This window comes from Lepidochelys kempii, chromosome 13 (genome assembly GCF_965140265.1).
Source record: "Lepidochelys kempii isolate rLepKem1 chromosome 13, rLepKem1.hap2, whole genome shotgun sequence".
In the NCBI taxonomy this organism is placed as follows: Eukaryota; Metazoa; Chordata; order Testudines; family Cheloniidae; genus Lepidochelys; species Lepidochelys kempii.
In genome coordinates, this window is record NC_133268.1 from 16,667,869 (window position 1) to 16,693,052 (window position 25,184).

The 25,184-nt window shown below is 39.6% G+C and overlaps 1 protein-coding gene across 4 annotated transcripts in view; it reads right to left on the reverse strand.

The window, feature by feature from the left end:
• Positions 1 to 689: 689 nt before the first annotated feature.
• The window catches only part of SLC9A8 (solute carrier family 9 member A8), a 52,529-nt gene continuing 28,034 nt past the window's right edge, over positions 690 to 25,184 (reverse strand). For 2 of the 4 annotated variants that reach the window (XM_073309455.1, XM_073309458.1), the window contains 9 exons: positions 22,993 to 23,136; positions 21,401 to 21,539; positions 18,626 to 18,731; positions 16,515 to 16,631; positions 15,051 to 15,133; positions 12,668 to 12,779; positions 11,969 to 12,189; positions 10,045 to 10,191; positions 690 to 8,677 (listed from right to left, as the gene is read on the reverse strand). In XM_073309455.1, the coding sequence (XP_073165556.1) occupies positions 8,570 to 8,677; positions 10,045 to 10,191; positions 11,969 to 12,189; positions 12,668 to 12,779; positions 15,051 to 15,133; positions 16,515 to 16,631; positions 18,626 to 18,731; positions 21,401 to 21,539; positions 22,993 to 23,136 (1,177 nt within the window). In that variant the 3' untranslated portion in view covers positions 690 to 8,569. Of the gene's footprint in view, positions 8,719 to 10,044; positions 10,192 to 11,968; positions 12,190 to 12,667; positions 12,780 to 15,050; positions 15,134 to 16,514; positions 16,632 to 18,625; positions 18,732 to 21,400; positions 21,540 to 22,992; positions 23,137 to 25,184 lie in introns of all 4 variants that reach the window. The other 2 variants (XM_073309456.1, XM_073309457.1) reach the window with 2 other exon arrangements.

Consider the following 25,184-nt stretch of genomic DNA (forward strand, 5'->3'; position numbering starts at 1 on the left):
AAAGGGTGTGTATCAGCCCACTAAGAATTGTCTGGAGGTCACCAGCTCATGTCACATGAAATATCAAACCACTGTGAGATGAGGAGTCTAAAAGACAAAAAGCTTTATTTCTAACTAAGCCCCCACCTGGGCCACCTCAGTTTTTCTATATCTTTTCCCAACAACACTTATTCTCAACTTGATGTACAGTTCCAGGACTTAACTAATACAACAAGACTGGATTTCAAGATATTTTAAAGTAGACAAGGAAGGAAGGGAGAATTGTAGAATACATGATACTGACACGCACCCCCGCCAACCCCAGGTAAAACTAGACACAACTTTTGGGCTCAGAGCTAGCAGGGCCATACACCACAGCAGCCCAAATCCAATACACCACATATTTCAAATCTGCCTGGGGAGATGGGCTGCACATGGGGTGAGGACCACCATGCACGTCTGGAAAGCATTGATAGAACAATCCGGCCTGGCAGAGAGATGGACTATTTGGTCTTTTCTATCTCTGATTTCTACCAGCACGGCACAAACTGCAGCTATGCCACACTACTTCAGTTGTATTTAGCACTCGGACACTAGAAGAGTGAACCCTACAGAAGCAGTAATCAATCAAAATAAATCATGAATATTATGAAGCAGAATTACATCACAGTACACATCCTACAGTATTTGAATAAGATACATTACTGCAGTTTTCTGGTTATAACTTTTATTTCAAAATAAATAAATGTCCTATTCAGTTTACAACTCCATGTAGTTTGTATTGCTCAGGCAAACATGTCTGTCTGGATTCTGTACACCCCTTACAAATAACACACATTTACTAAAAAATTCATTGCAATAAGAACCATTTCTCAAAGGCAGGAATCTGATAAAGACTGAAACAGAGACCCCAGTTACAATCATAAGGCAATTTTCAAAAGATATCTGTGCCCAGATTCTCAGAATTGTGGGTTTAATTTGCACATAAGTAGTCCATGATTATGCATGCAAATAAAGTAATTTAAAATCACTTTGGTACAAACTTCTATACAGTGTTAACAAGTCCCTGACTGTCAGCTTCCTTCACCATTTCTGCATTTCTCCACTATCAACTTGAGCAGAAATTGAAATGTATGTTTTCATACATGTCATTTGAGTAAAAGGCCTGAATAATTTGCTGGGAATACAATTGTCACGGCTGGATTTTAAAACTGTGTTTTAGCTATGGAATGTATTTACTGTGACATTAACTGAAATTCAGGATTTGGAGACAATGACCATCGATATAACTTTTGCTTGGATGCAACACCGATGACTTAAAGCTGCGTTAAAAAGTGCTGGAGAAACTTGTTTGCACAGCCCAGATTCCATTTATCCTTCGACGTATATACAACATTGGAGGTGTTCACATTTCACTGCAAAGTCCGGGGCGGGAGAGAACTTGGCAGAAAAACTCGTGACATTTTATAGAGTGTTGCTCAAGAGCTGAAAGATCAATTTTTACATGTTGCACAGCAGAGCTGGCTATTGTTGCAAAAATATGATCAAAAGCAAAGCTTCTGGGTCATGCAACAAAATTACATGAGGGGAAGGGGTAGTTATTTCCTCTGTTGCATTAGTGTCAAAGTTTAAATACAATAATTAGGGTGTGAACCTTGCTCCATCTCAACTCCTCTGGATCTCTCAAGAGAGTTATAGAGCCAAATAATTAAAATCTGTGTATTTAGATTTGTGTAGATCCTCAGCCACATGGACATGGGTTTAAACACGAGTTCCCATTTATTCTAAAGGGCTTCAAAACTTCTTGTCAGGGAGGTTAAGCACTGGAATAAATTACATAGGGAGGTTGTGGAATCTCTGTCATACAAGATTTTAAAGAGCAGGTTAGACAAACACTTGTCAGGGATGGTCCAGATAATAATTGGTCCTGCATTGAGTACAGGGCACTGGACTAGAAGACCTCTTGAGGTCCCTTCCAGTCCTGTGATTCTATGTGGACTCCAATAGAAGAATGTATCTCTCAATTTCCATTAAACTACGAAGTAAATTCTTAAATGTGATAAGCTACTCATTTCAAAGTCAGGGCTGTATAGTTATAGCCTCATTCATGTGGTTACACACTGCAGCATGAACCCTGATACAGCACTGCTATTCCACATATACTATCTTAAATCATGGTAGCCTTTCAAGATCAATTTTTTTTAAAACAGCGTGGATATGTTTTGTGGGCTATTTAATACCCAGGTGTGCACAAGTGTATGGAAACATGGTGTAGTGGAACCCCTAGAATCTGTACAGGACATCTCTAGAAACAGTTTCAAATGATACATAACAGAACGAAACCTAATGCCACCTTGGATTTATTGGTAATACATTACAAAATGGGTGAAAAGACTGTAGGACCATGCTTCAGTTTTGAGCATCTCTTGGTGAGCATATAACTATACATTTTTCATATACACTAGCTGCTAAGCATAGATAAAACAGGCAGCCTCTGATTCCAACCCAGTAAAAGTTATTTATCTGTAGACTTCATTCAGCTCAATCTAGTATATTGCTTTATCAAGCACTACAGAGGCTAGGGTTGGCAGGGACTGCAAAATAATTTGTAAGACCAGATTTCCTTCTGTGCTTATACTTTACAGCAAAACTCTGACTCTACGAAATCTCATAGTAGTGCAAATAACCTTCCTTTGCCATCTCCCTCCCCACTCTCATTTGAGTTTCAAGACAAAACCCACTGTTTCCTCAGTTGTCCCAACCACCCTGTCCATCAGTGATCTCTGTGAAAAATATTAACCCTTGAAAACTTAAGTAGAGCTTAACTTCTACTAAAAGTTGCTAAACACAAGCAACAAGGGCAACTTCACCTCCAAGAAAGCTGACTAGCAGTGTGCTTTGCTCACCTGCAAAGAAACCCTATGGCTAAAATAGTGCAACTCACGCTAGCCATTTCCTTTAGCAGTTCGAGTGGAAGCTCTGAGCAATGGGAAATGTTTGACACTGAAATACAGTCAAGCCAAAATGTTCATCATGCCTCTTTAAATAAAATGCATGGCAGTGATACAAAGTAAATTCTTGTTCACTCGAGTTGGAACTGTGACAATCCGTTCATCTCCAAGGTAACTGAGACTCCAAATCTATCCAGAAATTTTATATTAATTCACAAGCTTTTGCACTGATATTTCCCATTCTGCACAGCCACCCTAGTCCTTTCCAACTATAATTCAAGATGTTGCTATTGATCTTCCCAGCCTGATTGGTCCTGTCTCCTTCAGACACTGACCTACTACGATGACAGGAGCTGTAGAATTGCTGAGAGATATTATAAAAGTTGATACCTTCTGGTGGTCTCTTGCTAATGCTGCCTGGATCAGAACGTCTAGGGCCTGGTGGCAGGGTGCTGCCAGTGGACAGTTGTTTTGCTCTGGAATCTGCTTTCTACAGTGGTCAAATTCAATGGAGTTATGCCACTGTAATTGACAGGAAAATCTGGCCATAGGATGACGTGGGATTTTGCAGGGGGAGGTGGACAGGTGATATCACTGTCAACACTTTAGGATTTTTGGTAAAAGCTGTAAGTTTTTGTGTCTTCTGTATGGTGGAGAGGGGGCTTTTTACAGCAGTGGCAGTCTCAATGTCTTCATGTTGCTAGAACGTAATTTCTGGTGATACATGGAGGAGCAGCAAATCCTAGCTTTTGGCTCAAACTTTTCTGCTCGTACTACAGAATCCTTTATCTACGGATCACGAAACAGGCTTTTCAGAGACACATGCCCAGTTGTAAAGAAGAGCTGTCAGCTGAAAATTGTTAGCCTGCTTGTGTCAAGTTGACAAGAAAGATACTCCCTACATTCAGACACCTGCCCTCATGTACCACCCTTTTAGCAAACACGTTTATAACCCTGACATTATTCCAAGACCTATTGCTCATATTTGTGATAGGAGGACTCAGACTAAATTGGATTGAGCACTAGAAGTAGTCAGGAATAAGGTCAGCAAGTGGCACAAGAACTGACTAGACAACTCACATGTGGATGCTTGGAGAAAGTGAGCGAACAATGGATTTGAGGCAGATCTTAACAGTGCTCTCAAAAGGCAAGAGGACATTCTCTTCATCATTGCACCTTGACAGTCTCCATTTAAACATGATTTCCGCTCCCTTTTCAAATGAAAGATACTCAAAGTTGAGATCCCAGCAGAAGGATGGGGTTGCAGTTGTGGTATCAGACTGGGACTTGGATTCAATTCACTACTCTACTACAGCCACTGTACGGCACTCTGTGCAAGCCACTGATTTCTCTGTATTTTGGTTCCCCTCTGTGAAAAGGGAGCAATAATACAGGCCTTCCTCACATAAGTGTTGTAAAGATAAATCCATTCATGTTTGAGCTGCCCATAGTCGAGTGATCAATGCCACAGAAAAGCCAACACATTTATAAATGAACTTACAAATCAATCATCACCATACAATATCAGAACTGAGTGGTTCTTTCCCTGAATACAAGACAAGACAGGGAAAACCCGGTTACTGCAAAAAGCAAGACTAATGCGTAATGTTCTGAATGGTGCACACAAAGCCTGCTTCAGTGTCTCTGAAGCTCTCAAATATTACCTGAAGTGGCACCTCAGTTCTAGTCCTGCAAAAGTACAAAGAGCTGGGTAGTGGTAGGTCATGGCTGACAAACAGGTCTCTGAAACCATTACAATCCTAAAGGCACAAATGAAGAAAAACCAGAATAAGCTAATGAAACTGAGGCACACAAAGGCTAACTGGCTTGCCTGAGAGTCACACAGTGAGTCTGCAGCAAAGCTAGACTAGAACCCAGGAGTCCTGACTCCCAGTGATGTGCCTTAACCACAAACCCATCCTTTCCTCTCATAGGCAAAAAGAAAAGGAGTACTTGTGACACTTTAGAGACTAACAAATTTATTTGAGTGTGAGCTACAGCTCACTTCATCGGATGCATCCAATGAAGTGAGCTGTAGCTCAAGAAAGCTTATGCGCAAATAAATTTGTTAGCGTCTAAGGTGCCACAAATACTCCTTTTCTTTTTGAAGATACAGACTAACACGGCTGCTACTCTGAAACCTCTCATAGGCAAGTCTTTGATAAATCCATTAAATAAGATCTCATTGTTAAAGCTTTTGCACAGTTGCTATTTAAATAAAGTAAATATGCCTTGAAATTAGGAGTTTCAGGCTGCTTTCATTAATTCAGAAATGATCAATTAATTGCATCCATTTAATGTGTATTAAATTATTCTCAGCAAATGTTTCCTAACTTAGATCTAACTGTATTTTCAAAAATTACCAGTAGGGGGCAGGAAACGATCAATTTATCATGATGAAATCTTAACTTCCACAGAAGACTGATATATTAGCATAGAACCTTCATTCAATTTATAGATTGCCTCATCTTTCAGTGAAATAACTAGCTAACTGAGAACAGTGGCTCTAATCTTCAGCTGTTTTATGTTGCATCCGCATTACAAAGTGGCTCTAAACCCATCCTAATGGCCATAGGGCTTTCAGGGGACTCTCCAGTGGTGCAAGAGGCAACATAGCAGCTCATGTGCCACCCCTTCTCTCCACAGCTAACCTGTGGAGTGTCTACAGAACAAGAAGTATGGCCAAGACTTCCCTGCACCTTGGCAGTCCCTGGGTGCCATAACAGTCCCTTCGGGCTCTTGGCAGGCAGCGCATCTTACAGCTGCCTTCAGTGTGCTCTGAGCTATGTCTGGCATAAAGGGAGCACAGAGTGACTTAAAACTACCTTTGCAGCTCTCCTGCCCCATCTGGAGATGCACAGTGCACTACCCAGCTGTAGCCAAGGATTGGTACCATTGTGTTCTCCACCACACAATTCTTAGGAACAGGTACATCAGGACAATAGCTGCTATTTATTACTAGAAAGCGGAAATGATTGACATCTCAATGACACAAAAATATCTCCAAGAACTGACAATTCACCTCAATTACTTAGTTACCATAGTGCATCAAAACAACAGAAACTGCTGTCTACTGCGCAGCAGCACATTGTTTGAATGTGGAAACCTGTCTTTTTTTTTTTTTAAACACAACTTCTACCATTCTCCTGTAAACCAAGAGCATATGAATCTGGCAAAGCGATCCTCATAAACTCAGAACCTCAAAAGGTTCCTAGCCCATACAGCTTAAACTACTCTTTGTGGGCAAGTGTGACCTCCCGCAAAAAAATATACAAACGGGTGCTCACTCTGGATGGGCACCCGAGGAAATAGCTGTATATAAAGTGGAACTGACATTTTTCTCGCTCTCTTTCACACACACCTACCTAACAGTACTGCAGCTAGGGTTTTCACATCCTAAAAAATGTTTTCAAGCATATACCCCTAACTTTGGACTAGTAACAAAACACCTAATATTAGAGTTTCCTTCAGCCTGGTTAGTATGATTCTTTACAAATCTGTTCTCCTCCGAAACAACAAGCAAGACAACAAGCATGATTCTGCAGTACTCAACACTGGAAACAATCTGAGTTCATTCCCCTTCATGCTCACATTACGCAGCATGTTCCAGTTCTATAAAGTATGAAGCCAAATTCTGTTCACATACAAGGGTAGGAAATAAAGTGCATTTCATGGTTGATTAGCAGAGACAGGTTCCTTGAGTTGTTACCCCCCAAAAAGTGTTCTTCCCTAGTGAGATTAATTAGTTTGCAAGTGAAAATGCAGAAGTGAGCCTGAAATTAAAATGAGGCGGGCTGGACTATACAAACAACCTTTTAATGGCAGCATCATGCAGATCACACATTGTGCTCTCACCAATGAGGGAGACATTCTCTAACAGTTCTGCTTCTGCATGGGGCATAGCTTGAGGAGGCCCACATATTTAGTAATCCTCTGCTTCAAAGCTAAATTAATCAGATATCAATGCCTAACCTTAGCATGTCTCATCTACTGTTGTTGGAAAGCTGCCAGCATCGAGTGCCACCACTAGACTTGTTTCAAAGTTGATATGTAGAAAAGGGAACCAAAACAGTCCACTTCCCTATTTGCCTTAATCTGTATTGATTTAAGGGCTGCAGTTATCACTAACAGTGCTCCAAAGTACAGAATGTTCACCAGAGAGATTAGCCAGAAGCTGCTGCACTTTTTTTCCTTAAACATCAGGACTAGCTTCCAACACACACACACACGAAAAACTAGTAAGTCAATCCATATTTAGGACAGTGAGCATTTATGCTTTTTGAATACATTCCTGAAGTGTCCTTTATTTGTCCAGAAAAAATACAATAGATCCATGATTGAAAACGCTCAGTAAAGGTGTTTTTTTTAAAAAAAGCACATGCAAATGACCAACGAGGCACGAAAAATTTGTATTTACTGTAGCTGAAACACAGTACGTGTGCACCATGAAAAGGTGCACACTTACGTGTGTGCAGTTCTGAACAAATGGTCCATTGCATGTGGAAAAGCAAAACAGTGCTGATCATTTTTACTATGACCATGAAAAAATTAAAGTAGCAGGACAACTTAATGGAATGCTAAGTGTCTGGCATTCCCCAACAGAGGATGCTGCAGCAATGCATAATATTAAAGTCTTCCACTGCTGGGTTAGGTTTTTTGGGGACTTTTTTTGTGTTTCCAAAAAAATTTAAAAACCTCCCTACATTCCTCATGAACCCTCAGGCATGTTAGGGACATTTCAGCAATTTAGGCAAAGCAAAAACGGCTGCTTCCTGAGAATCAAAGTCTGTAGTGCCAGCTAGGAGCAACCTTTATTATAATTTTTGTTAAAAAAGTGTAACCATTTATAAGTTACAGGAGTGTGTGGGAGTGGGGGGGTGGGAGGGAGGGAGTGGAATAAATAATAAAAAAAAATCTATGGATTTCAAATCCAGTTCTATGCTTTCTCATTTAAAAACACACTTTAGGGAATGGCAAGTACTGTGGATTAAGACATTTCAACATTAAAAAAAACACAACAACAATGGCAGACACACTGAGTATTTAAAAGGTTCTGGTGCTTCTGTCCATGCACAACATCTGCTTCTTGTCTGGGGGCTCACTATGCATTCTGGATCCATAATATGCCAATTACAGTTTTCTTCCAGACAAAGAGTCAATTATTCTTATTGGCACAAATTCACAGTATAAACCATCATGACTCCCCAAGATATGAATGAATATTAAAGTATACAATAAAGTGCAACTCATTCTGTTTTGTGGAGCCGTATTATGGAACCTGTACTGTAACATGCATTTACAGCTTACATCAGAATGTAAGGTTATTTCAATGCAGTTTTGAATGGACTGAGTGCAACTTACAAGTTGCTGTGATATTCACAATTAAAAGGTACAGTTCTAGCCTCAACCCACATACTGCTTTTGTATGATTGTAAGGGGTGTCCAGCAGCAACTGGTCTTATGAAGTACAGTGTATCTGGTTCTGTGAAACCTAAGTACAACAGCACATGGTGGGACCTGCAGCGGGAAGTCTTAATTCTTAAAACCGTGGGCTTTTGTACAGTCAGAATCTTTTGTTACTTAAATCTAGTTTTTGGTGCTCTATGATAAACTCCTTATAGTCCTCCTCCTCTAGCCTGCTATAGCAGCTCTTGTTCATCGTCTTCAGACCCTGAGGGTCCTTGTCGCACCTCTTCATACCATTTGTTGGTGAGGCTTTTCATCTGTATGCGTCCATGATGTAGGTCCTAAGGCAAAAGGAAATCACAGTTGCTGTTTAGATACAGCACTGTGTGAGTGAGAGCGACAATTTACTGTATTTTCATTGAATACCCTTCATTCCCGTCACTGCTGTCCCTAAGTGTACACACAGTTATGCTCTCAGTGGAAAATACACATCAATGTACAATCCGTCAGTGGTTATTTTCAGCAATGATTATTTCTGATGACAGATTTTTCCCCCCTGTGTTCTCCAGAGGCCCACAGAGCTGAGCTGTCAGCAGTTATGTTTTCTGGGTGGCCTGGCTCCGAATCTCCTTTCTTTGTATGTGCGTCAGGTTGAAGCAGGAAGCTTTTAATCAGCTTCAGTGGCTCATCCTATCTTCCTAGGCCTTGGATGCTGCTCTGTTCCCCCAGCAGCCTATATTCTGGCTCCCTGGCACAAGGTGGACTGTAGCTGTGGTTTCCCAACCCTCCCCAGCTGCCTGGTTCTATGGAACAGTTCAGGGAGCACGCACTGGAATCTAATTAATTTTCTCTTGCAGGGAAAGGCGCAGAGCAAGAATTAGCTTGAAAGCAGGTTTTACCAGGGCCCAGCGACAAAACAAAACATGTCTGGTGCAGCAAAATGGTGAATTCTGCAACAAAAAATGCTGAATTCCACAGCATATTGGGGAAAATGCCCAATCTGTGGCCACAGAATCCCAGAGCCTATGGGGCTCTGAGTGAGAAGAGTAGAGCAGTTCACACCACTCAGTCATAATTTGTAGAGAGCCTGAAGCAGAGGCATCAGGTTGCTTTTGAGTCACAGTTTCAAAGTTCTCTTCACAAGGAGAAGGTGTAGGAACTTTTTAAGTGAGAGCTGCAATTCCAGTGCACAATTCTGTAACAAGGGGTGAATTCTACAGCAAATTCCACAGCTGCAATATACATGAGGCCCTGTGTATAACCAGTACTGCACTTGCTTGTGCCACAGGGTTTTTAAAAAGCCTGCATGTGTGTGGGCAACATTTTACACTAACATTTTAGCTTTGCCAGGTCTGATGCTTCCATTTTTAGGCACAAATGTCTACTAAGCCTAGGTTTAGTAACCAAACTGTTGATATAAGTATCTTAGTCTGTAAAATTAAAGAAGAGTTTAATAAAAGCTCACACTTCTGTAAATTTATTACAAACTTTGGAAGCCATTAAAAGTGTTAACTTAAATCAAATTATCATTTTACAAGGTAGTCTTAGATTATGACAACTCTCTATAAACAAGTAAGACTGGTCACCTCACTATGCCCAGCTCAAAAGTTGCAAGCCTTTATCACAAACCCTTGATTGCCTTTGAGTGGAATTCCACAAAATGCTATGCCAACATGTACCACAGAACAACAAAACAAGCAGAACCCACCTCCTGTGTGAGCCGCCTTGTGAAGAACGGATTCAAATACCTGGCATCAAGCCACATAAAGCCTTTGAGATCCTGGCGCTTTATGTAGTGGGCTTCATACTCTTCCTCTGTGAGTTCTGATAAATGTTCAGATTCAATGGTATTACCCTAAAAAGATCAGACATATTGGAATAACCGTATAAATCTCATCACTGCACCTTTTGCTTTTGTTTTGAACTTGTTCTTTTAAACAACTTTCACCTGCCTCTCATGATTGAGGTGCCAGTGACTCATGATGTACTAGCTATTATCAATTTGTATATGACTTAGTCCATCCTGAATCTTGCCTGTGTTTCCATGGGGGTTACTTTATTTTATGCTGATCTATTTGTAATTAGATTGGGTTATAGCCATTACTTTAGATCCCTACATTGTCAATAGAGTTACTCACATAAATGTTGGTTTACTAATGCTTTTACAATATTTTAAAATGACAAGGTGTTATCCCTTAGTATATTTTCAGAAGAACGGCCACGCTGGGTCAGACCAATGGTCCATCGAGCTCAGTATCCTGTCTTCTAACAGCGGCAAGTGCTAGACACTTCACAGGGAATGACCAGAAGAGGGCAATCGTTGAGTGATTCATCCCCTGTTGTCCAGTCCCAGCTTCTGGCAGTCTGAGGTTTAGGGACACAGAGTACAGGGTTGCATCCCTTGCCATCTTGGCTAATAGCCATTGATGGACCAATCCTCCATGAACTTATCTAATTCTTTTTTTAATCCAATTATATTTTGGCCTTCACAACATCCCCTGACAACAAGTTTCACAGGTTTACTGTGCATTGTGTGAAGAAGTTCATCCTTAAGTTTTGGTTTTTTTTAAACCGTCTGCCTATTAATGTAATTGGGTGATCCCTGCCTCCTGTGTTATGTGAAGGGGTAAATAACACTTCCTTATTTACTTTCTCCACACCACTCATGATCTTATAGACCTCGATTGTATCTTCCCTTAGTAGTCTCTTTTCCAAGTTAAATAGTCCCAGACTTTTTAATCTCTCCTCATACAGAAGGAGTTTCATATCCCTAAGCATTTTTATTGCCCCTCTGCGTACCTTTCCCAATTCTAATATATCTTTTTTGAGATGGCTGACCAGAACTGCACGCAGTATTCAAAGTGTTCATGGATTTATATAGTGACATTATATTTTCTATCTTATATATCCCTTTCCTAATGTTCTGTTAGCTTTTTTGACTGCCACTACATATTGAGCAGATGTTTTCAGAGACCTATCCACAATGACTCCAAGATCTCTTTCTTGAGTAGTAACAGCTAATGTAGACACCATTATTTGGTGTGTACAGTTGGGATTATGTTTTCCGATGTGCACTGTTTTGCTCTTACCAACATGGAATTTCATCTGGACCAACTTCTGTTGGTGAGAGAGACAAGCTTTCGAGCCACACAGAGCTTTTCCTCAGATTTTTTTTATATATATATATAGTGGCATTATGGTCACTATAATAGTGACCTAAAGAGCTCTGTGTGGCTCGAAAGCTTGTCTCTCTTACCAACAGATGTTGGTCCAATAAAAGATATTATCTCACCCGCCTGCTCTCTAATATATTGGGACTGACACGGCTAGAATTACTAGAAACCTTCGTAGCTTTTCACAGTCAGCTTTGGACTTAACTATCTTGACCACAAGTTGAAAACCAATGATAAAGAGAATCCCCTAAACAAATCCTCCCCTAAAGGTTGTCTCTGTCTGAACTGTGTGCTCCTCTGCACTGTCTTAGCCCTTAATTTAAAATCTCTTTTCTTTGCTTTCATCTCATTTTCCAACAGAGAGTACCACTGTATATTTACTATGCATTGATCTTTTATGAAAATTAAAGTATCAATGATCATTCATTTAAAAAAAAAAACAGAATAAAAGGAACAAACCATCTTTTCAGTCTTGCTGAGGTTTATATTCTTCTTGTTCCTTCTTCGCGCTTTAGAATCCTCAATATCAATCAGTCTGATAAGGGGCATGGTTCCTCCACCCAAAAATAAAATTGTGAACAACACAATAATGATAGTTGTGGTCCCAATGAGCTGCCGCTTTTCTATTGGCTCCAAGCCCAAATGGAGGCTCAGGGCATATGGAATTGCCCCACGTAAACCTGATCAGAGAGGAATATAAACCAAGAATAAGTAAGTACATCAACAGCAAGATTTGCCCTCTGCATCCTTATAAATGAACATGGTGTTCAACCTATTGGAATTCTCTTCTTCTAAACCTATTTTATGTTTTAAAGCTATCTAGGTTCTTATGCTGTAGCCATCACACTAGCATTTGATTGCCTCTCTGAATTTCTAAACAAATCAGAGCTCTACAGCTTTCGAATGCAAATCTGTCAAGCTGTTAGGTCCCTAAAACCAGGCTATTTTAAAGGCAGTCTTTGTACACTTTCCCAGGCTGGGCTCTTTACTGCCTGGCTCGCCAGCATAGGGAAAACATAACATAGCCGCTGCATGTGGATTTGAGAAGGACACAAATGCCCATTTAGCGTTTGCTCCATAGACAGAGGCGCGATATCATGCAGAGCAGGACCTACCATGTATGATACGCTACTCGGTATACCCCGAGCTTAGACTTACCACTAAACCACATGATGAACATCATTTTGGGGGTGATTTTATGATCACGAAAGAAGTTGAGCAGATAAGAGAGTGGAAAAATATTCACTGCTCTGCCAAACAGAACAAGCACCTGTTAACAGCAACAAATTAGATAATGAGTTAAAGGCTATTTAATGCATTACATCCATTCCTTATAGAGCAGTATAAATTGTAACCGGTTTGTGAATAGTCAAGGGAATGTGTTACTCTCAACACACATGCCTCATAACTAGCTATATTGATAATCCAACTTAAAGCAATTGCTCAGCATAGGTCAATGTGGAGCTCACATTTTCAAACAACGAGTCACTGGAACTAAAACTCGTTACAGAGAGACTATAGAAATAATTGAAAAAGTTACCAGATGCTGTTTTACAAATGACAAGTGAATTCAAAGCCAAGAAGGTATTCCAAAAAACCCAGAGATTCATTTGAGTGCAGGCTGAGCGCCTCTGATAGCTGCCCAAAAGCAGTCCAGCTCCTTTAATAATTTGTGGAGCAGCTGAAAGGCAAGCAGAAATTTCTGCTGCCTCCCCGTAGGCCAGTGCCTCAGGGAAAAGGGCGGAAAGCCAAACAGCTGGTATAATTCAGTCCCTCAGCACTTCCCCAGGTGTCATTGTAAAAGAACATACCCAATACATGCAAATAGCAAAAATGGGAACTGAGGATCATTTTCTTCTACACAATGAATGTCAACAAACATAAAGGAAAATTCTGCTTAATAAGGTGGAGTTCCCTGTAATGCTGGTCATGAAAGAACACCACAGTAAACAGGCCTTCACAAAAGTCAACCGTGTGCCCTTGTTGCCAAGAAGGCCAATGGCATTTTGGGATGCATAAGTAGGGGCATTGCCAGCAGATCGAGGGACGTGATCGTTCCCCTCTATTCGACATTGGTGAGGCCTCATCTGAAGTACTGTGTCCAGTTTTGGGCCCCATACTACAAGAAGGATGTGGAAAAATTGGAAAGAGTCCAGCGGAGGGCAACAAAAATTATTAGGGGACTGGAACACATGACTTATGAGAGGCGGAGGGAACTGGGATTGTTTAGTCTGCAGAAGAGAAGAATGAGGGGGGATTTGATCGCTGCTTTCAACTACCTGAAAGGAGGTTCCAAAGAGGATGCCTCTAGACTGTTCTCAGTGGTAGCAGATGACAGAACAAGGAGTAATGGTCTCAAGTTGCAGTGGGGGAGATTTAGGTTGGATATTAGGAAAAACTTTTTCACTAGGAGAGTGGTGAAACACTGGAATGCGTTACCTAGGGAGGTGGTGGAATCTCCTTCCCTAGAAGTTTTTAAGGTCAGGCTTGACAAAGCCCTGGCTGGGATGATTTAATCGGGGATCGGTCCTGCTTTGAGCAGAGGGTTGGACTAGATTACCTCCTGAGGTCCCTTCTAACCCTGATATTCTATGATTCTATGATTCAATGATAAGATAAATATCCTAGAGCTAGAACATGTGGGAGTTCCTAGGGCTGTGCCCTTTTTCTGTACGGTAATCAGCCAAAATTACTGCCTTTACCTTTGGGCTGTGAAGGCAGTCTCCAACAAGAATGAAATGCCACTCTGCTTGTGAGAATAGGTAGTTAAATGTAATGCATTGAGAGCAGCCTCTCAGCTCCCACAGAGGAGACCAACACCTCAATGTCTCTCATGGCAGAACAAGGGTGCTTCTGAAGTATATACTCAAATGTGGCAGCATCTGGTGCTATCCTCTAGGCCAGCCTCACTGGGGATTAATATTTTGTTCTTTTCCCTCTGTGAAAGGGGAGCATGTTATGCATTTGTAAACTGATATTATGATAATGGTAATAGGCATGTTAGCCTCGTGTGAGGCATAATCTAAAGTATAATTTATACCAAATCCTTCTTTTACCCTGTAATTAAAATCTGTAAAAAATTCAGGAACTTAAAATGTTATGTAGAGAAGAAGTGCTCCCCTCATAATCTTTACATCCTTTGGGACTTCTGAAAAGGAGCTATTTTAATAAATCTGATTGAAAGTCAGACTCAAGCAGGGATTCTCCCAGTCTTTTCAAATAATCTCATGCACAAAAGCTGCACTAGCTACACTAGAATTCCTTAAAATATGCTCTTAGATATCCATACCAATGTCGTGTAGGCAATCAGAAGAAATAGTTAATTTTATTTCACTGCTGCGGATTTGGGATGAATGATGTACAATATATAAAGAGCCTGAGAATATTTTATGAAAAGATAAACATAGGAGGTTTCTTAAAAACATAACTCTTGAGTCCTATAGACCATGAAAAATACTGTAATGTGTTTTTTTGTTTGGTTGTTTTTTTTACAAATACTGTAAAAGGTTTTAAAAACTTTCAGAGGAAAGTAAATACTTACTATGCACCAGATGACAAAGGACATTTCAAACTTGTGAGGAAAACTAAAAATTGACAGACCAAGGAATGCAAAAACACAGGTTTCTGAAAAAGAGAGATCAAACTTAGTTATTCAAATAAAACTATGCTGGTCAGTAAAAGATGGTATCTAAGACCTTTCCTACTCCTGTAATAGGCTATTACATACATTATATATATGCACACACACACTCCCTGCTTCTTTGACTCAGGCCAGATTCAAAATAGACATATCTAACATAATGCAGGGGCCAGATTCTGCCACCCTTACTCTCACTGAGCAGCACCTTACTCCATGAGTAGTCTGATTTCAGGAGTAAATATTAATCAGCATGAAGAAGGCTAGTAGAATTTTACCCTAAATTACTGAAAAATGTCTTCACTGGTATGCTTACCTGTTTCAAAGCCCTTTGAAGTTAATGAAAAGACGCCCACTGACCCTAGTAGACTTTTTTAGATCAGGCCCTATATAAAAATGAATATCTCACAGAACTTTCAAACATTCTGAGTCAAACATTTTATTATAAAGTTACATGCATAAATATTTAAATCTTACTAAATTACTGCACTTCATAAGGCTTTGCACAATAAATTAAACTTCTGCATTGTACAAGCAAATATATTGTTCTAACAACACCTGGACGTTATCTTTACAAATGTCTCCGATAGTGCCATTAACAATTACTAAGGCATTTTCATAATGCCACTTTATTTCTGAAGCACAAAGTCAATATGCTATTGAGAACATTCAATGTGTTTTAACATTATTAGACTTTGCATGTATATGATTACTGCATTTTCAGCTGATCTAGTCCTAGCAAAGTGGGCTCTTTGTTAGGAAGAGAGACAGAGACACTAAGTGCTATTCCTCTTGCACAAGGTATGGCATCATGCAGGAGCCCTTAAACATAAGGTTATATTTGTGATGCAGAATCCTCTCCCTTTCTTCCTTACAAGTTTGGCCTACAGGAAGAAAAGGAAAGGCTACCAATTGCGTTGCTCCGGGTGGTTTGAATGGAGATACCTAAAAATCTTTGCCAATGTCTGGAACACTATTATTTTTTCAAATAGTTTCTTTATTTCCAAAACTATTTAAAAATAGGGACATGTTCAAGTCTCCTTCAACTGAAACTAGGCCAGAGGAGGAAAGGAGGCAAGAAGATCTATTTGATTCTCAATTCTGTGTCAAGTCGTAGCTAGAGCTTGGACTGAAGGATGTGGAAGGGAGAAGATTTACTGTATAGCTTACCCAGTATGTCAGTAAAGGTGATTTTAGACTACCTTGCAACCTTCATAGTAGTAAGTGTTAGTAGAGACATGTAGTACTGATATACCACTGGCTAGAGGATCACTCAGCCTTCCCTCCTCACCCTAACAGAATCTTCCTTTCATACAAAACAAATATTAATCTAATGGATATTAGGCTCAAGCTAAAGGCAGTACCTACCACACATGAAAGCAACGGCTCTCAATGTCTGTTGCATTAGGATCTGTGTAACTGGAGAAAGGTTATGGTGTGTGTAGTGAGACATCACAATGCCAGAGAACAGGATTGCCATGATACCTGTGGATACAGTGCAACTGTCAAACAGCAGAATAATACTTAGCATTTATATGGAACTTTACAAACATTGCCTACTTAATCCTCACAATACCATCACAAGGTAGGATTATCCCATTTTACAGTTGGGAAAGCTGAGGAAGAGTTAAGGGGGTGTCTACTCTAGGGGAAATTTTCCCATAATTGCTAACACTGGTTCAGCTCCATAGTCATAGGAACATTGGGAGCTCTAGTGTAGATGGATTGCTGGCTGCTGTTGGAATGTAATCCACCAAATCAAGCTTGCACAGGTGTATTCAAGGGCAGGATCTGGAACTCCATGTCTAGTTTAAAGAATAAAGCCTTGTTCTTTCAGGTGTTCCTACTAGGATGCATCATTTAATTCTCCAAGCAAAGTATGTCTCCCCACTCTACACACTGCTCACTATCAATCTGAGACTGCGGGGAATTTTATCATTGGTAGGGAGAGATGCACCATCCTTAAGGCCCATGATGGAGTCAGGGCAAAGCTGCTGTGCAAGGTGGGCCTATGCACTCCCAGCATGATGCAGAGGGGGCCCCTAAGCCAGCCATTTTAGGTTAGCATGGAAGGTAGCAGTGGCAGAGAGCTAAGGGAGGGGGCATTGGGCTTACAAATATAAAGATCCAGTGGCCCTTACACCATATGCAAGTGGCAGGGTGAGCCAGCAGTTGATATTCCACCCCATGGGCTGGAGCAGCAGCCTTAGAAAGTGAGGCAGTATGCTGCAATCCTGCACCCTTGCTTTAAGTTGAGGGAGGATTATTTTACTCCATTTTCCATCCAGTTCTTGGGCTATATGTGAATGGTGTGAACTTCACCCTATATGTTTTACTTTCTCTGAGCACTCAAGAAGCAATAAGAAAGCATTATGTGCAGTGTTCAGTTGTTCATGGAGAGCTGAACATTTTAAAAAAGGCTTTAAAAGTTTCAAACGCAACCCCAGGGTCTTGTTCCTGTGAAAGAGTGAATCCAAGATGGTGGGTGTGATTTTTGCAGTTCTGGAAACATATTACATTACTCACTTGTGAAGTTACTATGCTGTCACCTGTAAGGAATGTGTGGAATAAGTAAGCACAAGGCCACAGCATGTCCCACAAGAGGAAATCAACTGTAGTGAAGATTATGGAAAGGACTAAATAACATTTGGAGACAATGATAAATTTAATTGAGGGTTATAACACAATGCCCTGTTTAGTCAAAAACAAAGAAACTTTGAAAAGCTAACAATATTTGACTACAGCTACATTCCCAAACAGGAGTGGCCCTGATGAACTGGAAAGGAAGGAAAAGAAGTATCTGACGTGTACTCAAAAGAATCCTTTGTTTGGAATGCAGAGATGACTTTTGTAGTTACAGAATGTGACCAAGGTTATTCAGAGTTTATACTCTTCTGATAAATCATTTTTGAAGGAGTTTGAACAAATTAGGGAGTTTGTTGTAACATGTTACGTAATTAAAAAAGAAGTACGGTACTTTTTAATGTCAGCAATTAAGAAGTCATACTTGTAAACATTCTCTGCCATATACAATAATTAATGACTAATTTACAGTATTTTACTATGATTTTTATATACTGTGCAATACATACCAGGAATAAAAAGGTTTCATGTTTTGAAATGTTTATGTAATATGCTCAGTATTTTAGCATAGCTTGTTTACAGGGCAAAACCTATTTTCACAGCAACACCAAATACTTTAACACATTAAACCACTAGGTCAGGTTTCAAACATTTTACATTTCCATTTGCATGGCTACATAACATGACAGTATGCACAGAGTAATTGTGCATGCAAATATGCAGAATGTGTCATTTGAAACTACAGTATTAATATTAGTGTCAAATGGGTATCTCACACACATCGGAACATTGGGGGAAGAGAACAGAGTACCAGCAACTGAAAATCCTGTACATTCAGATTGCTAACTTTTTACAATTCAATAACTAATTTTGCACCTATTCATTTTGGTGCCTACCTGAGAGCGAGATACCTTCTGCAAGTCCGTAAGGAAGATAAGCAAAGATAATCATCATCCCAAACTCCAGGGAGGGTGTTTTCCTTAAATCAATGTGCTTTAGTACGTACATATCAAACCATTAAGGAAAAAGTAAGAAAAGAAATCCACAGAAAAATTCTAATCTATACCATACAGGTTTACCACTCACCACATGTCATACATTTGTTTAGTGAATAGCTAGTATTAAGCCTGTAAAACATCCTGTGGATTGATTAATCATTTCTGGGATGGAGGGTTTGAAGTGAAATTAAAGTTGGTGAAAGAGGCAGCCCTAGAGACTGAAGGCCACTGGTTTTTGACAGAGTACATAAAATATGGACAGCAGCATACTAACATATCTAAACCTGAATCTGGAAGCACCACTTTTGTATGCGCCTTCACTTGTTGACCCCTCCACTCAGACTACCAGACATTTCCAATCATGATGTGTATTCCTGTTCCTTCAGAACTGAACAGAGACCACCAAATTTATTGCAGAGAAGTCACAGAACCGTCTTCAAACAATAATGGCTATTAATATGGGATGGGTTAGAAGCTGGGACTCAGAACTGAAATGGTCCACACATTTTCTGTCATTTCTACTTCTGACAGAAATAAAATCCTCTTTTGCCCTTGCTTAGACGTTTATGAAAACGTGAGCTAACCTCTGATTGCATCTATATTTGTTCTAGAAAGATTTACCAGGAGTGAAATCCTGGCTCCATTCAAATCAATGACATAGCTTCCACTGACTTCAGTGAAAGCAGGATTTCACCCTGGCCTAGATCGTCCGTCTTCCCCCCCCATCCCCCCGCTCTCCTGCTGGTAATAGCTCACCTTAAGTGTTCACTCCGGTTACAGTGTGTATGGTAACACCCATTGTTTCATGTTTTCTATGTATATAAATCTCCCCACTGTATTTTCCACTGAATGCATCCGATGAAGTGAGCTGTAGCTCATGAAAGCTTATGCTCAAATAAATTTGTTAGTCTCTAAGGTGCCACAAGTACTCCTTTTCTTTTTGCGAATACAGACTAACACGGCTGCTACTCTGAAACCTGTAATACAGTTATTTCCCATTTAGCATCAAAGATTGGAAAAAGTGTTGGAAAAAATTAAAAGCAAAATAATTCTTTACTGTGAAAGTGCAAAGAGTTTAATTTAGTTAGAACCAAACCTGGACCCCCACCCCCACATCCCAGCTGGCCAGGCTGTGAGCTTGGCTTCTCTCAGGAAGAAGGAAGCAGAGCAGAATCAGAGCTGTTCCATAGCTGGTGTTACAGCCTCAGGGCTGCAGCAGCACCCAAAGAAAGTGCATTCCCCACTCAGGAGGAGATTTAACCAGTGGCTCAGCATACACTACCTGTGAATCAGTGTAATCTACCAGTTCAGATTCACTGTAGCAGACCTCTACTATCTGTAGGAGTCCTTCCCCCTCTCTATTTCATGCAGTGGAAATGCAACATGGTTGCAGAGGAGGGGAGCAAGATTTCACCTTATATGTTTAGTAGGGCAAACATGCTCTACATGTCATCAGTTGTATATTCAGCTAGACTTTGAGTTAGTTCCAAATGGATATGACTGATCAGCGATAACATCTACATCAACATGTTCATGCACTTGACGAATCATGCTCTTGTCTCACTTTCAAAATATTCCACATTCATCTTTGTTAAAATTCAGAAGACATCTATGACATGGAAGTTCAGGTTCCTCCAGCCTAATGAACAGGCAAGTTTCAATCATATCTATCTGTCGGCGACTATTATAAATTGTCTTTGCTTCACAGAAATATTTTGCTCTAGCTAATATTTTCAGGCTCAAACAACAATAAATTATCAGAGCAGTTAAACTGCTTTTCTGTTTTGCCTTTTTCAGTTAGATATTATTGAATGAAAAATAGCTGCATCAGGAGAATGTCAGTCTCTCTCTTTTGCTGAGATGTTTTGAATGAATCAAAAGTGTATGGAACAATTCTAATGAACAAAGATAGTAAATGTGCCCATGTTTAAGCAAACACTCTGGTCCTCTCATTTACAAAACAAAGTGCTTGACAATATGGCCAGGTTAAACAAATAACTGTAGCATAAGGCTAGCACAAAAAATATGAAACAGATTTCTATATTAAACATTGAAGCAAGCTTCCAAAAGCAACAAAGGTGTCTGGTTTAAACAAACATCCTTCCTTCTCTTAGGGGAGAAGCTCTCGGGTTGTTTAGCAACCAATTCAAGCTGGTGCAGAAAGCCACAGATATAATTCAACATATAAACCCAAAATGAGCTTGGTCCATATTCAGTTAGCTGAATATGACATGTAAGGCTGGAAGATTTCACAGTCTGACTTTAAAATTTCTTGGGGAAAAATATTTTTCATATTTTTTAAAAATGTGAAAACTAGGACGTATGCTATTAAAATGGATCAGTGTTGAAAACAGAATTAATACCGTGAATTTAGAAAACAGCCAGCAAATTTATAACTCTATTTGCATATAATCTAAAATAGTATACAATAATTTAGAACTTAATTACATTCATCTAAACATACAAAGCTTTTATGTAAGTTTTAATAATAGGCCCATTAGCACTAATATTACAAACAAAATAAGCAAGAGAAAATATCATGCCCACAAAAAGACCTTATATAAAAATTATCCCTCTAAGGAACATTACAGAATGACTGGATGAAAATCATTGTTAGAATGGTAGACTTCACCAATTTATGCATGTGCATCACATTACCCCAAAAAAGGATATTAATGCAGAAATAAGGCCCGTAAGAGTGCCAAGTGCTGCAGAGCCAAAGAACATCTTAAGAAAGTAACCCAGTGCCTGGAGAAAGGTTTGCCATTCACTTACTTCTGACATATTTTCTCTTGTCAAACCCTCAGCTGTGCTGGGAATGATTTTAAAAAAGAAAAAAAAATTAGCAACAAACAGTTATGACATCTTGATCTGAAAAAGCCAAATGTCTTTAGAAAAAAATTCAAGCAACCTACATTTCTCTGTTGCTACTGCTTTTAAAAGGCTTTTACTGTGATATAAACAAGAGCAATGTCAGAAGATATTAAATCAAGTGTTAGTATAATCCCTAAAGGGAAACCTAATGCCACTAAAAATCTGGAAATCTAACATTGCTTTTGTGAAATCTTCTCACAACAGCATAAATAGGCTACAATGATGCCCAGCACAGCAACACAGGTTCCATACTTTTAGCAGGGAAAAGAAAATGCATTTTTCAATGGTAAAAACTCAAGGCTGGAGGAGGAATAAAAAGACAAATCACATGATCCTTATGTGGGAGAGTAAACAAACAAACAAAAAGAAAGCCCCATCCCCAGGTGGATGAGAGAGGCTGCAGGGTCACCGAAGAAGGGCAAAAGAAGTGATTTAGGGGAGAGGTTGGGAGGAAAGAGGAGAGAGGATCTTTGGATCCTATGGAATATGAAGCTGCTACAGCATGAGGCAATATGGGAAAAAAGAGCCCAACTGTGTTAGAGCTCAAAGAGAATACTTAGGCTCCATGGCCTTACTGAAAAGTACCTATGATAGATAGTGCTTAAAGTGCATGTCTTCCCTGAAAATGGCTATGTAAATATAGCACCTTTTTACTCAGGAGATCTGCTGCCCCTATGTATTCTTAGTTACATCTACTGACTTCAATGAAAACAGTAAAATTGGGGAACATTTTATTCCTGTCAGCCCCGCAGAACCAACACAGCTGAAAGAGAGTGAACTGGATCCTCTCCTGGCTCATGTACTGTCAATAGAATTCTTAACTTAATTCCCTTTGCAGGACCACCAGTGCAACCCCACTGGCTTGCAGTCAGGATTCCATAAGCCAATGACCAGGGAGTCAAAGAGGAGCAATGACAGAAGGATTTGGCTAGCAAAATTTTTCTAAATAAGCCAGAAAGAACAAAGCTTGGTTTTCAGATTCCAGGACTGGGGTGAGGGGGAAAAAAATTTTAACATGTAAACTGAGCAAATCTGATCTGGAATCAATGAGATACAACTGAAATGGAGCTCAACAAAGTCATCTTATAAGGTAATTTTTCAGAGCAGAATTGCACTTTAAGGATAAGAGATAGACAAGCTAACGTGATTGCTATTATAATATTAGAATAGAAGCAGAATGACAAGACTTAGTTCCCCTGTTATAACTTCTGGATACATAGGCAAGCAATACAACAATATGAGATGAAAAACATGTATTTTCTGCCTATACGGTTTTTGTTAAGAATCAGGAGTTTTGTAAGTCTAAAAGGAAATCTGTAACAAAATTCATTAGAATGAATGGCCATCTACAAGGGAGTGCTACAGTACAGTACAAATTCAAATGCACTTACTTTGTCAGGACAATAGAGACTGCATCATTGAGAATACTTTCTCCAAAAACCAACATATTAAGCACAGGATCTACGTTAAGGGCATTGAAGATGGCAATAGTAGCCACTGGGTCCACAGCAGATATTAAGGAGCCAAACGCAAAACTGTGAGAATAAATAAAATCCAAAAAAGAAAACATGCCAGTACAAATGTACAGCATATTTGATAATACTGACCAGTGAAAAAGCATGGAAAATACCAGTGGATTTTCTAGGGAACAATATAGGTATATTTTGAAGACAGTTGTATTTTCCTGTTGACTGGAAATATTTAAAACAAAAAGTAAGAGAATTTTTTTGTCTCTTTTTGGAAAAAAGGATCATCTATTAAATACAGCAAAACTTGTTAATAGACCATGAATTCATGGGGATCTTGTGTACTCTGAGTTTTCCACCAACCCTGATAACTCAGGCTGACTTATGGATGTCCAAGTTGCGAAGAAGTAGGAGCAATATGCCTCCCCAGACTTTCAGAAATACATAAAAATGTCCCACTAAAAGCAAGAAAGGGAAACTGTATACCTTTGTGGAAACAGATTTTCAGTATGTGTCAATCCAAACCACCAAATCAGATATGTACAATGATACAGAGTAAACAAACTGTATAGAATCCCATTAACAATGTAAAACCTGCCCTAGACAGTTACTTGAAAAATTAAGTGTAGTCACACTTGTATCTACTGTCATGCCATTAAAGTTATTGAAATTGAAAGAGGCTTTATCACTGAAGTGATGCCTAATCTTCTTTCACAGTTAGAATATTTTACATTTCAGATTTCACGTACACTGTTAAACTTTTTTTTACTGTAGGTTCCTTACATCAGTATGTTGGGTTTTAGCTGTGCATACATAGTGGGGAAATTAATAATTTTGTCAGAAAATATAAAAACCCTGACATAGGAACTGTCTCTTAAATATTTATTCGTAGACTAGGCAACTAATAGAAAAGACTGAGTCAGACCAAAACAAGGAGCTGGTTTAGCCATGCTATCAGTTGCTACTTACAATACTCCTGCTTTGTAGCACAAAAGGGCAACATTTAAAAAAAGATGCTAAAGCTTCCTTAGATCTTAAACCAAAAGGTAGAGACCACAAAATCAAAAGCTCTCAGCTGTGCAAAACCAGATGCTGGAGCCAGTAAGGAAGACATTTCCAGTTCATGCATACTTTCTCTTTTCACGTTTTCTGGTTCTGACCAAGGGTATGTCTTCACTACTCGCCGGTTTGGCGGGCAGCGATCGATCCAGTGGGGATCGATTTATCGCGTCTAGTCTAGACGCGATAAATCGACCCCTGAGCGCTCTCCCGTAGACTCCTGTACTCCAGCACCACGAAAGGTGCAGGCAGAGTCGACGGGGGAGTGGCAGCAGTCGACTCACCATGGTGAAGACACCCTGGTAAGTCGATCTAAGTACATCGAATAACTTAGCTGAAGCTGCATAACTTAGATCGATCCGCCCCACTAGTGTAGACCAGGGCCAAGCCAACAGATTTGTGGACTTTAATACAAATCTTCTGTGCTTGTGTACACGGTAAAAGACAAACCAAAACCAAAAACCAAAAAAGTAAATGCAAGTTCTTCACTCAGTTACACTGGGTTTATACTAGTGTAACAAAGAGCAGAAATCTGACCTCTTGTGCAGTTTGGGGAGTTTCTAGAAAACTATGTTGAGCCTTTGCCAGCCACGTACTATGAAAAGTCTGTGGCATTAATTCTCACAAGTTCACTCCTTTTTTAAGGAGAAGCTCTGGGCAAGGAAGCCATACCTGCATAATATATTTTAATTATTTCAGGTTATCAAACGCACATCACAATTTACACATTTTAATTTTGAAGTCTGGAAAAAAAGAATTTGCAAGGAAAAATACTGTGAAAATACTTTTGTGCCAAGCTGTTCATGATTGTGTTTCCGCTGCTCCAGTCACTTTGATCAGATAATGCTATCTATTAGTAAGTCTTAATATACTTCATTACAAAAAAGGCATTACAAGAATTAAAAATGTTAATTCTGATTAATGATTTTACAAGTGATATTAAATCTAAGTGATCCAGACACAATCAGAACATCTGGGCAAGTACTGTTTGTCACATCTATTACAGTATTTTGGAGAATGCCTCTTGGAACATATTAGGCAATTTTACCAAGAACTTA